Source organism: Beta vulgaris, chromosome 7 (assembly GCF_026745355.1).
Source record: "Beta vulgaris subsp. vulgaris cultivar EL10 chromosome 7, EL10.2, whole genome shotgun sequence".
Classification (NCBI taxonomy): domain Eukaryota; kingdom Viridiplantae; phylum Streptophyta; class Magnoliopsida; order Caryophyllales; family Amaranthaceae; genus Beta; species Beta vulgaris.
In genome coordinates, this window is record NC_079208.1 from 45,346,873 (window position 1) to 45,362,277 (window position 15,405).

General features: G+C 32.9%; 1 protein-coding gene across 1 annotated transcript; it reads left to right on the forward strand.

Annotated features, from left to right (window-relative positions):
- The first annotated feature begins 4,015 nt into the window (after positions 1-4,015).
- On the forward strand, positions 4,016-8,085 carry LOC104899594 (uncharacterized). Its single transcript, XM_010686810.4, has 7 exons — positions 4,016-4,406; positions 5,078-5,912; positions 6,525-6,693; positions 6,786-6,947; positions 7,042-7,143; positions 7,249-7,317; positions 7,570-8,085. The coding sequence occupies exons 1-7, from the start codon at positions 4,268-4,270 to the stop codon at positions 7,840-7,842; spliced, it is 1,749 nt and encodes a 582-aa protein (XP_010685112.2). The 5' UTR covers positions 4,016-4,267; the 3' UTR covers positions 7,843-8,085.
- Positions 8,086-15,405: the final 7,320 nt, after the last annotated feature.

Here is a 15,405-nt window from a genome sequence, read left to right on the forward strand (position 1 = left end):
ATGGTCCAATGAGTCTACTCACAGACGGCATGGTTTGTTGTGTTTGAGCTTGGTGGTGTGTTTGAGTGTGTTTGTTGCATGGTTTGACTTGTTTTTTTTTCCGTTGAGTTTTCTTATTATGCATGCTTGTTGCTTGTGATTTGTTGTATCTCGTTGTGAGCATGTTATCTTGGGATGTATGTCTTTTGCGTTGCTTCTAATTTCTTTAAGTTTATTATTTGTTCCTATTTGGGCTGGGAGAATTGCTAGCTAGTCACTCCGCACTGATTGTGGAAGTTGTTGATTTATTATGCAGATGTTGATGCTGTTTAGGATCGTTACGGCTCGGATCGGGATTCTGCGGTTTGACCTTGTGAGCAAGGAGGTTGTGCTAGTCATAGTGGACGAGCTCCTTGAGACAAGGATTAGGACTAGTTACTTAGTGGGACTTAAGTAGCTTTCCTTTATGTTTTGTCGTATGTTTGAACCACATATTTTGGTTTTGCCCTTTGGATCTGGATTACTCTATTTTGAGGCCGATTGGAGTTTCTATAGTTGTTTTGGAACTTTGGTGGGAATGAGGGTATGGGACCTCGTTTCCCTTTTTATATAGTTTCGGAAGTTAATTACTATCATTGAAGGTTTATTGTTTGTTTATAGTTTAAATTCTACTCCTTATAGTAGCATCTCCGTCTTAGTGGCATTTCCGCTACCACTAGTTGCTTTATTATTTCATTAACTTTGGTCTCTCTTTTCTTCTTTATGTCGAACGGGATGTTACATAAACTATGTCAGAATGCTAGACTTTCTCATCAACACCTGCTTGATTCAGCAAATACAAGGTGGTTGCACTGTATTACTCAATCTGGTTCATTGTAGTTTATTCGATGACGAATTTGATTTCAACTTGTTTGATTATATCTTGTTTTTTCTTTAATCTCTATTGGAGACGTCGTTTGGCCTTCAATTAATGAAATTTCTTTTAAAAAAAAATTAAAAATAAATGAAAATAAACAGAGATTAATTAATACTAAAATCTTCCTTTATCTCTAATTTTGGTTTTTTTTTACCTTAAGGTACATCACATTCACCATCATATCGTCCCCAGTATAAGTATCAAACCCTCCAATTTCTTTTTCAATTTCTGACACTTCCTTAATTGTTTCCCATTGGTTGAAAACTCATTTTCATTGGTTCAAGTTCGAGATTCAACATGAAGGTATTGGAATCTCAGATGCGGTTAACATGGCTCGATCAAGAATGCTCTTACTAAACTATGTCAGAATGATAAAATTCCTCATGAACAACTGTTTGATTTAGCAAAAACAAGGGAAATGCGTTGTATTACTCGATCTGGTTCATTGTAGTTTCTTTGAAGATGAATTTGATTTAAACTTGTTTAATTGTATTTTTTTTTTCTTTAATATCTATTGTAGATGTCGTTTGGGTTTCAATTAATGAAATTTCTCTTTTTAAAAAAAATAAATGAAAATAAACATAGATTCATTAATACTTAAAAGTTAAGAAATCAATGTATCACTTTTGCTCTTGGATGTAATATTTAAAGATTTAATGTTCTTATTAGGGTTTGAGTTCAAATATTTTACTTAAAATCTTCATTTAGCTCTAGTATCGGTTTTTTAACCTGAGGTTGCATCACATTCACCATCATATCGTCGTCCCCACTATAAGTATCAAACCCTCCATTTTATTTTTTTCGATTTCTCACACTCCCTTGCTTCCCATTGGTTGAATTTCAAGACTCAACATGAAGGTATTCGGATCTCAGATGCGGTTTACATGGCTCGATCAAGAATGTTCTTTCTAAACTATGTCAGAATTATAAACTTCCTCATCAACAGTTGCTTGATTCAGTAAATACAAGGGGGTTGCGTTGTATTATTCGGTCTAGTTCATTGTATTTTTTTCGAAGACGGATTTGATTTAAACTTGTTTAATTGTATCTTGTTTTTCTTTAATGTCTATTTAAGATGTCGTTTGGCCTTCAATTAATGAAATTTCTCTTTTTTTAAAAAAAAGTTAATAAACAAATGAAAATAAACACAAATTAATTAATATTGAAAAGTTAAGAATTTAATTTATCACTTTTGCTCTTGGATGCCATCTTTAAAGATTTAATGCTCTTATTAGGGTTTAAGTTCAAAGATTTTACTTAAAAATCTTCCTTTAGCTCTAGTATCGATTTTTTAACCTTAGGGTACATCACATTCAGCATCATATCGTCCTTACTATAAGTATCAAACCCTCCATTTTCTTTTTCAATTTCTCTCTCTCTTGTTCCTCATTAGTTGATAAATTATTCTCATTGGTTGAAATTCGAACCTCAACATGTTAAAATATTGTTGTGGTTAAAAATGGCATCAATATATTAATTACCTATTGTTGCACCCTTAATTGCTGCGCGGCGAAAACCGCCGCAATAGTTCACTTATTAACGCAGCAATAAACATTTATTCTACTAATGGATTCATTGTAGTTTCTTCGAATACGAATTTGATTTAAACTTGTTTAATTGTATCTTGTTTTTCTTTAATATATAGTGTACAAGTCGTTTCGCCTTTAATTAATAAAATTTCTCGTTTTAAAAAAAAGTTAAAAAAATAAAAGAAAATAAATAGAGAATAACTAATACTTAAAAAGTTAAAAATTCAATTTATCACTTTGCTCTTGGATGCAATCTTTATAGATTTAATGCTCTTATTAGGGTTTAAGTTCAAAGATTTTACTTAAAATCTTCCTTCATTAGCTCTAGTATCGGTTTTTTACCTTAGGGTACATCACATTCACCATCATATCGTCCCCACTATGAATATGAAATCCTCCATTTTCTTTTTCAATTTCTCACACTCCCTTGCTTCCCATTGGTAGAAAATTATTTTCATTGGTTGAAGTTCGAGACTCAACACGAAGCTATTGGAATATCGGATGCGGTTAACATGGTTCGATTAAGTATGCGCTTCCTAAAGTATGTCAGAATGATATATACTTCCTCATCAACAGCTGCTTGATTCAGCAAATACAAGGGGAGTGCGCTGTATTACTCGATCTGGTTCATTGGAGTTTATTAGAAGCCGAATTTCATTTAAACTTGTTTAATTGTATCTTGTTTTTATTTAATATCTATTGTAGATGTCGTTTGGCCTTCAATTAATGAAATTTCTCTTTTTTAAAATTAAAAAATAAATGAAAATAAACAGAGATTAATTAATACTTAAATGTTAAGAATTCAATTATCACTTTTGCTCTTAAATACAATCTTTAAAGATTTAATGCTCTTATTAGGATTTAAGTTGAAAGATTTTACTTAAAATTTTCCTTTAACTCTAATATCCGTTTTTCTTAACTTAGGGGTCGTTTGGTTCAATATATGAAATGGATACAAATAAAGTAGGGTAATGGTAACAAGAATGGTAATCTTTATTAAGTGTTTGGTTCAAGCCAAGTAATGGAATGAAGGGTAACCATTACCTTCAAGCTTCAAGTAATGGATTTTGTTACTTGAGGGGCAGGGGCAGGGGAAGTTAACAAATGAGGGAAATTCATTATTGATGAGTTCACTCATGGTACACCCAGGGGTATTTTTGTAATAAATTAGAATATCATGTGCTCATTTGACACCAAATTTGCTCATATGGGCATTTTGCTCATTTACTCATCTGCTCATCTGCTCATTTTGCTCATTTTGTAATAAAAGTGTTTGCTCATTTTCTTAAATGAGTAGAAATGTTTGCTCATTTGCTCATTTGTTCATTTTGCTCATTTGCTCATTCGTTCATTTTGCACATTTGAAGAAAATAATCTTGGGTGTACCATGAGCATGATACACCCAGGTGTACTATAAATATTCTCCATTATTAATATGGGGTTGAACCAAACAAGAAGAAAAAAAAATCGATAAATGATTTTATTTCCTAAAACCCAAAAATAATGATACAAATCACCCCTTAGACTACATCATATTCACCATCATATTGTCCCCACTCTCCACTATAAATATCAACCCCCCATATTCTTTTTCAATTTCTCACACTCCCTTGCTTCCCAAGCAAACCTCACTCTAAAACTTTAAACCCTGCAATTTTTCTCTCTCCTCTGTTTCATTCATCTTCTACGATTACTTACCCTTGTCTAACAACAACACAATTATGCATTTGGGTTTTCTTAACAACTCTAACTCTGATTAGGGTTTTGTTTTACAATTTGTCAGTAAAATACTTCTATTCTTTATTAAAAAAAGAACTCTTTTTTCAAGATTTTTCTGTGATCAATGACGAAGTTTGTTAACTCGTTCGCTTTACTCGACGATGAAGAAGGCGATGACGTCGAAGTTCTTGTCGATCGCATTGTCAAGAAGGTTGAAATCCCTTTGATCCATCCTCAAAATGGCAGAGAAACTTCGGATTTTGGTAATTTTGTGCCCATTTCTTTTGGGTTTAAGGGCTAAATGTTAATTTATTTATTTATTTTTGCATTGTGTTTTTGGGTTTTTAATTTATTCAAGATGCGAATTTTATGGGGTTCTTTTGCGTGGATTATTTAAATGTAGTAGAATTTTGGGTTTTTATATGTTTATTATTTATGCTCAGGACCCTAATTTATGGGTTTGTTCAGTATTCTGAGAATGAGTATTTCTGTTTGTTGGTTTGTTTTGTTCACCTTGTTGGTATGTTTGGTTGGAGTTATATGTATATATATATATATATATATATATATATATATATATATATATATATATATATAAATATATAGTAATATATACTTTTTATTGATCTTAATATTTTAATCATTGTTGTTCCTTACTTCTTTGAGTATTTTTTAGAGATTGATAATACTTAGGCCTCATTCTGTTTTAAATATTAGTAAGGTGATGATATACTTCAAATAATTTATCTGAATTCTCAAATAAATGAAATGTGTATTTATATTGCCCCTTATTGCTTTTTCTGATAAGTATATTATATTGCTGGTATACTTGTGTTGGAATTATCTTTGACATGCACTTCATAGATTTTAATCTTAATTAGATTTAGCAGTTCTGGTAATTAATGGTTTATTTCTGCTTGCGGAAACATTTCAGTTGGAAATGAGAATGGTGGTAGGAGAGGAGGTCAAGGAAGCGGTGTGAATGGATATGGTGGAAACGATGATGTTCAGGGTGGTCATTGGAATGGTCATAGAAGAAATTATAGTAGAGATTCTTATGGAAGCAGGGATGGCTTTAAAGATGATGGACATAAGCGTGGAGATGGTAGAAGCCGTGGTAGGCAACAAGGCCGTGGAAGGGGCAATGGTGGTGACGATGGGACTCACAATGTGAATGAGGCTGACGAACAAAATGATGATGGTGGCTGGCAGGATGTTTCAAAGAGTCATGGGAAGGGTCACTATGCTAACTATGGCTCCTCATTTGGAGATGAGCAGAGGAAATCCCGAAATGGGAATCGGGGCTATGACGGTGAGAGGAGAGGTTATGAGGATCAAGTGCAAGATAATGATGCTGGAAATGGGCAGAGGAGGCACAGAAATGGGAATTGGAATCATGACGGTGAGAGGAGAGGTTATGAGAATCAAGCTCAAGATAATGATGCTGCAAATGGGCAGAGGAGATACAGAAACGGAAGCTTGAGTTCTGGTGGTGAGAGGAGAGGTTATAGGAGTCAGGTGCAAGATAATGACGCTGGCTCTGAACTGCTCGATGGAGGGCTTGTAAATGGAGACAATAAATTCAGAGGTGATGACAGGACATACGGAAATGGAAATCAGAACTATAGCGGTGAGAGGAGAGGTTATGGTGGATACAGCGGAAGAGGTAGACTTGAGTACCAAAAGACTGGTAGTGGTGATCAGAAGGAGAATGGTAATTCTGATTATGCAAATGATGTCAAATCGGACAATGTAAATGGTTCTGGAGGGTAAGTATATTTGTTTTCAAATTGCAATAATTGTGTTTGATTGATTTTTAGAATTCTTTGTGTCCTAACAGGCTAGCTGCTGTTAGTGTTGCAGCTGTAGTTTTGAGGGGGTTGTATGTATATGTTTGATTTTTTTGAGAATGTTCACAAGTTGTGGAAGTTCTACATAATTTCTGTTAGGATTAAAAATTTCAATTCTACAGATTAGTTGTCCAGTTAAATGTTGGTTGGTTAGAGCCTGTGTGAGCAACACTGCGATTAATTAATCATAGTGCTGTGCACTTAAGTGTATGCACTTCGCTCCCTTAATGATGTATGGTCTTCCCGTTCCTTGGTATAATTTGCGTGTCCATCTTCTCAAGTGTGTGCTTTAAATATTACTTTGACAGTTATTGAGCTACTACTAATTTAATCTGAATTGAATATAACATTTTTTGTTACTTTCAATATGATGATCATGCACTATTCATCAGATTGAGATTTTATTCCTTAATACTTTAGCTCTTATCTTTTGTGTGAGTCTGGAGTTGAGGTGTTCAAAATTAGCTTTGCTGGGTTTAGTTATCGATAAACTGCTAAAGTATTTTTCTCCCATTATGTCTAAACAAACAGTGATGTTGCTGTGGTCCTGGAAGCCTCAAATGATGCAGAAACTGAAGAAAATAACACTTCTTGTGAGAAGGTCAATGGGAATATTAGAGACGCAGAAGAAGAGACAAAAGAGCAAAAAAAGGAACAGTTTGAAGATCCAAAACTGAAGAAGAAAGAGGAGGAAGATATGGTACTTGTTCTGTTGATTCATTTAGATGACCTCACGTTTTCTTGGCTTATAGACTAATGGATTTTCTTGCCCTTACAATTATTGTCATTTAGGAATCTAAACTGATGACTCTCGATCAATATGAAAAACTGCTCTTAGAGAAGAGGCAGGCACTGGAGTTTCTGAAGACAGAAGAGAGGAAAGTGGCTATTGATAAGGAATTGGAGGGAATGAAACTGATTAAGAAAAAGCAGGACCTTAGCGATGACGAACAGGTGAGTTTATGTATAATTCTGAACTTTAATAACACCTTTACACGTGTAGAATTCGGTCTCTGAATGTATTTTCTACTCCGTAATATTGAGTTAGAAATCTGTCAAGGACAAGCTGAAGATGAAAGATAGTCTTAGGAAGACAGAAGCCAATAGAATGGTTATCGAGACTGAAGTGGATGATAGTGATGCCAAGCTGGTAAGTTTGGATATGTTTACATACCATTCAGAATTTGTGTACTTGTATGGGTGGATTTAGATGATTAGATCCTTACATATTTCGGTTTCTTGAAATATATTGCAGAATTCTAAGGAAGAGAAGCTGAAGAAGGAAGGAAGCCTTGAGAAGAAGGAAAAGGGTCGTAAACTTGCGGTACGTATATCTGATTTTGGTTATTGTTTATTTCTCTGCTGCGGTTTCATCATTGCTTTATGATACATGTTTCTCCCATCACAGAAGAGCTCATTTTGTGGTATGTAACCCTTCGTTTTACTTCATTCTCTCTGGTAATCGTGGCAGATTGGCAAGGGCATAACCTTGTAAACAAAAACACTTGGTACTAAGTTGTTTGTTGGCTGCTCCATTTTGAATGGTTAGTAATTTTGACTTGTGTTACTTTGGCAGGCTGTTGAGGTAAATGACTTTTTCAAGCCAGCTTTCCGTCATAGGAGTTTTGGTGGAAGGGGGCAAGGGCGTGACAGACATGGGCGTGGTGACCAAGGTGGCTTCAATGACCGGGCCAATGGTGTTGGGCATCAAACTAATGGTGATGGTGCTGTGCCTACACCTGCAACTGCACCACCACGTCGACGTACACGTGCACCATTGCGCATTCCAACCGACAAAGACTTTCCTGTCCTGGGTGCTGCTCCTGCTCCTGTGAATGGCTCGGCTTAGTTTTGGCTGTACTTATTATCTATAGATAGTTATATTGGTCCTAACTCCGTAGTTGGAATCCTAGGCTTTTTGCTTAAGCATCATATTTTATGGGGGGTAGGAGGCCAGGAGAGGTCCTTGGGGTTGCAATACCTTCAGTTGGGTTAACTTGATACTCTTTCTTCTCAAGCTTTTTAGGAGTATATATATGTTTTTCCAACAATTTTGGTTATGACTTATGAGCTATCTATGATGGTTTGCGCATCTTTTAGCAATTGTAGTTTGGTTGCTCAAGTTTCAAACTGACTTTCTATCACTGACACTAGCAGCTTGTTTGAATACAAACTTTGGAAACTCTAGAAGAGGGAGAGCTTAAATACAGAGAAGAGAGAGAGCACGAGTTAATTAGGATTAAGGTTCATTATTTATGCAAATTTGGATTATAGGGGGGAAAGCTAATGATATCTCCGTCGAATCTCTCCTAGACATTCTTGGACTGACAAGTGATGAGCAGTGATTTTGCCTATTGTTGAAGCCTATGCATAATATTAATCTCTCGATTAAGGGTGCGTTGTATTCAACTTATTGGCCCTGAACTTATTGGACCTTATCTGAACTGAACTTATTGGAACTTATTAAACCTGATTGGACCTGATTCAACTGATTGGACTTGATTGTACCTTATTGGAACTTATTAGACCTTATTGGCCCTGATTGAAACTTATTAGACCTTATTGGACCTGATTGAAACTTATTTGACCTTCTTAGACAAAAACATTGACCATGAATAACATAAATATTACCACTAACGTAAATACTATCCTTCAAAATTTTTTATGGAGTAATAATTATTATAATTCGTTCTTTAAAAAATAATGATTATTAATTATCTCTTATGATAATTAACTTAACAAAAAAATTTACTCCTGAATTTAGAAATGGTCCTCCACCAAAGGGAAAGTTAGAGCATTTTAATTATCGACATTCTTCATTATGTGGGAGTGTTGAAAGAATTTTTGGTATACTAAAAAATAGATGGAAGATTCTAAGAATGATGCCGAAGATGCATGATGCTTACCACTTGGCTATCATTGTGGCAACATGCACGCTACATAATTTTATTCGTTTACATGATTTAGGGATTTCAGTTTCGCAAGTAGTTGAAACCATGGAACCAAGAACTGATTTAAATTTGACTGAAAAGACGAGAACAAAGAATATGGAGATAACTCGGGCGAAAATTGCAGATGAAATATGGTTGGATGTTGGTGAAGAAAACGTATTGATTGAAGAGGATGATGTAGAAGATGAAGAAAGATACTGCGATGAATGAAGATACTCCAGTGATGATAATGAAGCAATCAATTGATAACATTTATATCTTTCATTGTTATTAGTAACGAAAACATGTTATCTCTAGTTATTTAAAGACGAATTACAATATATTGTAATTATAATAATTATTATTATTGTTAACCTTAGTTATTTGACCATGATTATAATATTATTTAATAGCAATATGAATAATCAAATGATAGACAATAATACAATGCAAGTATAATACTATACATTGTGGTACTTTAGTAAAAAAAATTCTAATAATAACAAAATCAACTAATAGTAATATGAATAATAAAATAATAGACATAATACAAATAAATAATAAAATAATAGACACATAATACAAATAAATAATAAAATAATAGACACTAATACAAGTATAATACTATATAATTATTGTGGTACTTTAATTAAAATTCTAATAATAACATAATCAGCTAATAGTGATATGAAATTATGAATAACAAAATAATGGACAATAATACAAATGTTTATTAAACATTGACTATTTGGACCTTATTGGACCTTATTAGACCTGATTGGAACTTATTAGACCTTATTTGACCTGATTGGAATTTATTGCACCTGATTGGAACTTATTGCACCTGATTGGAACTTATTGGACCTTATTAAACCTTATTGGAGCTTATTACCCTTATTAGACCTTATTGCAACTTATCTGAACTTATTGGACCTGAAACTTAATTTTTTAAGCTGAGCAGAACGCACCCTAACTGTTCAGTATTGTAAACTTAACAAACTAATTTGGTGTACTTCAATAGTTCAATAACAAGAGAATTATATCTAAGCAATTGTATCGTTTTATTTAATCCCCTCTTAAACTCGCATACATTTCCAGAAATCTTAGGGTGCGTTCGGTTCAACTTAAAAAATTAAGTTTCAGGTCCAATAAGTTCAGATAAGTTGCAATATGGTCTAATAAGGGCAATAAGTTCCAATAAGGTCTAATAAGGTCCAATAAGTTCCAATCAGGTCCAATAAGTTCCAATCAGGTCTAATAAGGTCCAATAAGTTCCAATCAGGTCTAATAAGGTCCAAATAGTCAATGTTTAATAAACATTTGTATTATTGTCCATTATTTTGTTATTCATAATTGCATATCACTATTAGCTGATTATGTTATTATCAGAATTTTAATTAAAGTACCACAATGATTATATAGTATTATACTTGTATTAGTGTCTATTATTTTATCATTTATTGTATTATGCCTATTATTTTATTATTTATTTGTATTAAGTCTATTATTTTATTATTCATATTACTATTAGCTGACTATGGTATTATTAGAATTTTTTATTAAAGTACCACAATGTGTATTATTATACTTGTATTATTGTTTATTATTTGATTATTCATATTGCTATTAAATAATATTATAATCATGGTCAAATAATTAAGGTTAACAATAATAATAATAATTATAATCATAATATTTTGCAATAATAATTATAATTATATTATTTTATTATTTATTTGTATTATGTCTATTATTTTATTATTTATTTATATTATGTCTATTATTTTATTATTCATATTAAAAAAAATTCTTTTCTACTAGTGTTTTATAAAATCAAAACAAGACTATTAGATATATTAGTGGTGAAAGTTATGTATAGGCAAATATATAAACAGTAATTTTTTTTGTTAAATTAATTATCATGAGAGATAATCAATAATCATTATTTTTTAAAGGACGAATTATAATAATTATTACTCCATAAAAAATTTTGAGAGGTAGTATTTACGTTAGTGGTAATATTTATGTTATTAGTGATCAATTTGTTTTTGTCTAATAAGGTGAAATAAGTTTCAATCAGGACCAATAAGGTCTAATAAGTTTCAATCAGAGCCAATAAAGTCTAATAAGTGTCAATAAGGTTAATAAGTTCCAATAAGGTCCAATAAATTCCAATCAGGTTGAATCGGGTCCAATAAGTTGAATCAGGTTTAATAAGTTCCAATAAGTTCAGTTCAGGTTCAATAAGTTCTGTTCAGATAAGGTCCAATAAGTTCAGGGCCAATAAGTTGAATAGAACGCACCCTTAGTAGCTGAACTACTTGTTGCTGCCTTTGATGGTGTATTTAATCAAGGTCCTGCTTTCCCAGGCCAAGCTTTCGCCATTAAAGAGCAAGTAATGGAGAGTAGAGGAAAGGCGTATATCCAAAGGTCACCAATGAAGACTTTCCAATATATACTCGGTCTAATGTAATTCCAATTATAGATTTTGGGCATGTTCGATAAAAGTTAGTTGTTGGTGTAGTTGTTAGTTGTTCGAGTAGCAATTAGTATGGTGGTATGAGGTGTAGGATGAGCATCCTACACCAGCTCCAAAACGCAATGCAATGCAAGAAGAATGAAACGCACCATTCAACATGCAAAAAGTAATTGATTTGACAGCCAATGTACATTTTCATTACATCCAATGTACATGTTGAAAATTCAAAAAGTAATTGATTTGACAGTTACTGTTCACTATTTAATAACTAATTTGATGTCAACCGCCATCATCTCCCCCATATACTGTTCACTACTTCTCTCTTTTCCACACTAAACCTCCTTGTACATTCTTGGCTTCGTGGTTGTTCATTAAAATCAAAATGTACAATGACAACCCCCCGAGCTGAAAGTAACCCATTTCCTGAAGCTGATGTCAAGTGAGTAATTTCCAATCTTTGTACACTGGTGTGTTGATGTTTGTTCACTAATGAAATTCAATAGTTACAGTCCCATACGGAAATTCAATAAATCACAATGTACACTGATGGTCATTACTTTGATCACTGAAAATCCCCAAATGTACACTCGTATATTATTGTACACCAAACCATATGCATTTGTACATTAAAAAAATTGTTTCAGCAAATAAATGAGAGAGAAAGAGAGTGAATGAGTGAGTGATGAGAGAGAAAGAGCTGGTCCACTTTCAAAAATGCTGCCAAAAGCCAACCAAATGGGCAAGGTGTAGGATGCTCATCCTATACCTCGGTGTAGAATCTATTGTTCGGTTGTAAATTGTACTTGTTAGCTTTTAGTTGTGAAAGTAGTCATTTAAAATATACTCTTTCCATTTCATTTTAATCTACATACTTTGACATTTTACACTATTCACAAATTTCACTTTGACCATCATTTGTGATTTATACGCAAATGAAAATATAGTCATGTGAGATCTTGTTAGATTCATTATAAGATGTATTTTATTAATATGTACTTTTTATAATTCTTACAAATACAAAACTAAAGATATATGTCCTCAAAGTTTTATATTGACATGCGTGAAAAGTGTAATTGTGTTGATTAAAATGAAACGAATGAAGTAAGTGTTTGGTAAAAGTAATTATCGAGATTATATAAAATAAAAAACACACGTTCAATTATAATAATACTTTTAATAATTCTATGGTTAAATTAAATGTCAATATTATAAAAACAGTGCATTATTTTGTTTTACTATAATGTCCTTACATTTTTAAAGTACAGTATTGTGTGGTTCTCTTTATAAATCAATAAAAATCATATATTCCTTCCAATAAAATCACCTATACAACTATACTTGGAACTCTCTAGAGATGATCAAATGTGCACAATCTTTTTATTTTTATTTTTAGCTTAACCACAATTGAAAATAAGATTGTGTGGTGAGTGGAACAAAAAAAAATTTAAGACGAGTGGTTTGTCGATTAAACATGGGAGTGGCCCCCACTGCCTAATTTGGCAAAAGCTGTATTTTTTTTGCTTTTCCCCAGCCAACAAAACGCGAGCTGTGAGAGAAGCGCCAGCCAAATCGCGTTGTTTTAACTGGCAAAAAAGCAAAAACAATTGCTTTCTGACACGCTGCAACTGGCAGCTGGCAGCTGACATGCGTGTCAATGCCAGTTGCAGTTAGGGGTGTTCGCGGTTTGAGTTGGTGCGGTTTGGGATGTAACCCAACCCAAACCGCAAATATACGGTTTGACATTTTTCCAAGCCAAACCGCACCACACTTTTGTCCAAACCAACCCAAACCGAACCGCGCAAAACGGTTTGGTGCGGTTTAACCATTTTTTCCTTCGTGACATTAATTTTGTAATCAAAGAGTAAAAAAAAAATTGTTAGAGAGTCTAAATAAATATGAAGTTGACTTCATAATTGAACATAAATAATAATTTATCAAAAGCGTTCAAGTGCTTTACCTCAAACTTATTTTTTCAGCTGTATACTTGTATGCCACATTGTCGAGTGTATTTAATATTTTTTTTAAAAAAATCATATAAAATTACGGTTTGCGGTGCGGTTTTGGTTTACAAAAATCAAAATCCAACCCAAACCGCAAATTGCGGTTTGCTTGAAATCATAACACAAACCGCAATTTTAAGCAAACCAACCCAAACCGCGAAAAAACGGTTTGGGCTGCGGTTTGGTACGGTCCAGACCGCACTCTGAACAGCCCTAGTTGCAGCATGACATTTGTCACGCCTTTCCACACGTTGTAATTGGCTATTAAATATATAATTGTTGTAAATCTATAAATATAGACCCATTTTGCTTTATTTTCGACACACTTAATTTTCTACATCTTCTCTAATTTTTTCTATTTCTTCTAACTTATTTCATTACTCTTCTTACATTGCTTTCTTTTCAAAATATTATAATTTTGGATCCTAATCATTCTAATTATATAAGAAATCAAAACCATCAAAAACACCAAATGACTAAATAACAAAATCGCTCAAATACCTCTCAAAAAGTCACTCAAATTATTGTCAACCCTCTCAAAGTATCACGTTGTCATATGACTAATGAAATAATATAGATTTATACTGCCTCCGTCCCAAAATATAGTTCTCATTTTCATTTTGGGTGTCCCAAAATATAGTTTCCATTTCCATATTTAGTTTCACATTTTTCCGTAATTTGTCTAGAAAAAATCGTGTCCCATCATTTATTTGCTTCTTGAATTTTGGTTTTCTCTTTGTTTATTCAACCAAAATGTTATAATTAATGTTCTTTCACCAATTATTCTTCATTCTCTCTCCTAAAATCATCTTTTCCCATACAACATTTATTTAAATAAAGAAAAAATAATTAAAAATCCGAGAAATAACGGGCCTTCGCCTGATTGAGACAAAAATCACAAAGCCACATAAGGGTCGCCCGACCGAGCCATCCCCGCCCGATCAGGCAAAAACAACGACCGCCCGATTCCATCGGGCTCCCCCATATTTTTCCCGTTTTCCATCTTTACTTCCAATACTAATTGTTAAGCAAACATACAAACAGTGGCGGATCTAGGAATTTTAGATGGGGTGGGCCAAACTCGACGTATATTTTTTTATCATAAAAATATAAAATAACTTTAACTATCCATAATTACGTAAATATTGAAGATATGAAGTAGTTACACTTTTTTTTCTTTTTAGTTCTTTATCCTTAATTACAAAAATCTACCCAATATTCTTATAACAATGAAGATAATTTTAGTTGTATGAAAAAAGCAGATGTAACAGAGTAAGTATAGTAGTACCTAATAGAAAGTAAACGTAGTATAGTAATAATTAGAAGTTTTTGGTAGAAAAGGAACAAATTAACAGAAGATAATATTGTATCTGAAAGAAATAATAAGAGGAAGGAAAGCAACTAGCAAGGAATCAAATGCTGAAGTTAAAGGGAGAAGATGTTCAAAACTGGAACAGTAATCAAGAAGAAAAATATTTTAAAAAAAAATGGCAAAATGTTTGCAAAAAAAGTCTACAACAGGTTTTGAACCTGAGATCTAAGCAAAAGTCAAAGACACGCTAATACCAACTGAACTACCATGATTGTATGTAAATATTTGCAACATTTAATACTAGTAAAGAACTAAAATCATGGGGTGGGCCATGGCCTAGGTAGGCCCCCCCTTGAATCCGCCACTGCATACAAAATCATTTTATATATAATAAAAATAAACATGGGTTATCACTGAGTAATTTCCAAATCCAAGGATTACTAATGAGGATTTTCCAGTATATTGTATAGTTTGTGTAAAAATGAAATTTTCTCCTTTGAGAACAAAAGGCTCTTGCCAGTTCGAGAAATTGTGTCGTTGCTTTGTTTACAAGTCAAATAGACAAATAGTAGGACGTTAACATTTAAACATAAATTTAGTAATCAAAAAACGATGGTTTGTCTCTCAAGAAAAGAAAAAGTAAAAAAATGCGATTGTTTGCTTAAAAAAATAATTCTCACAGAAGTATTGG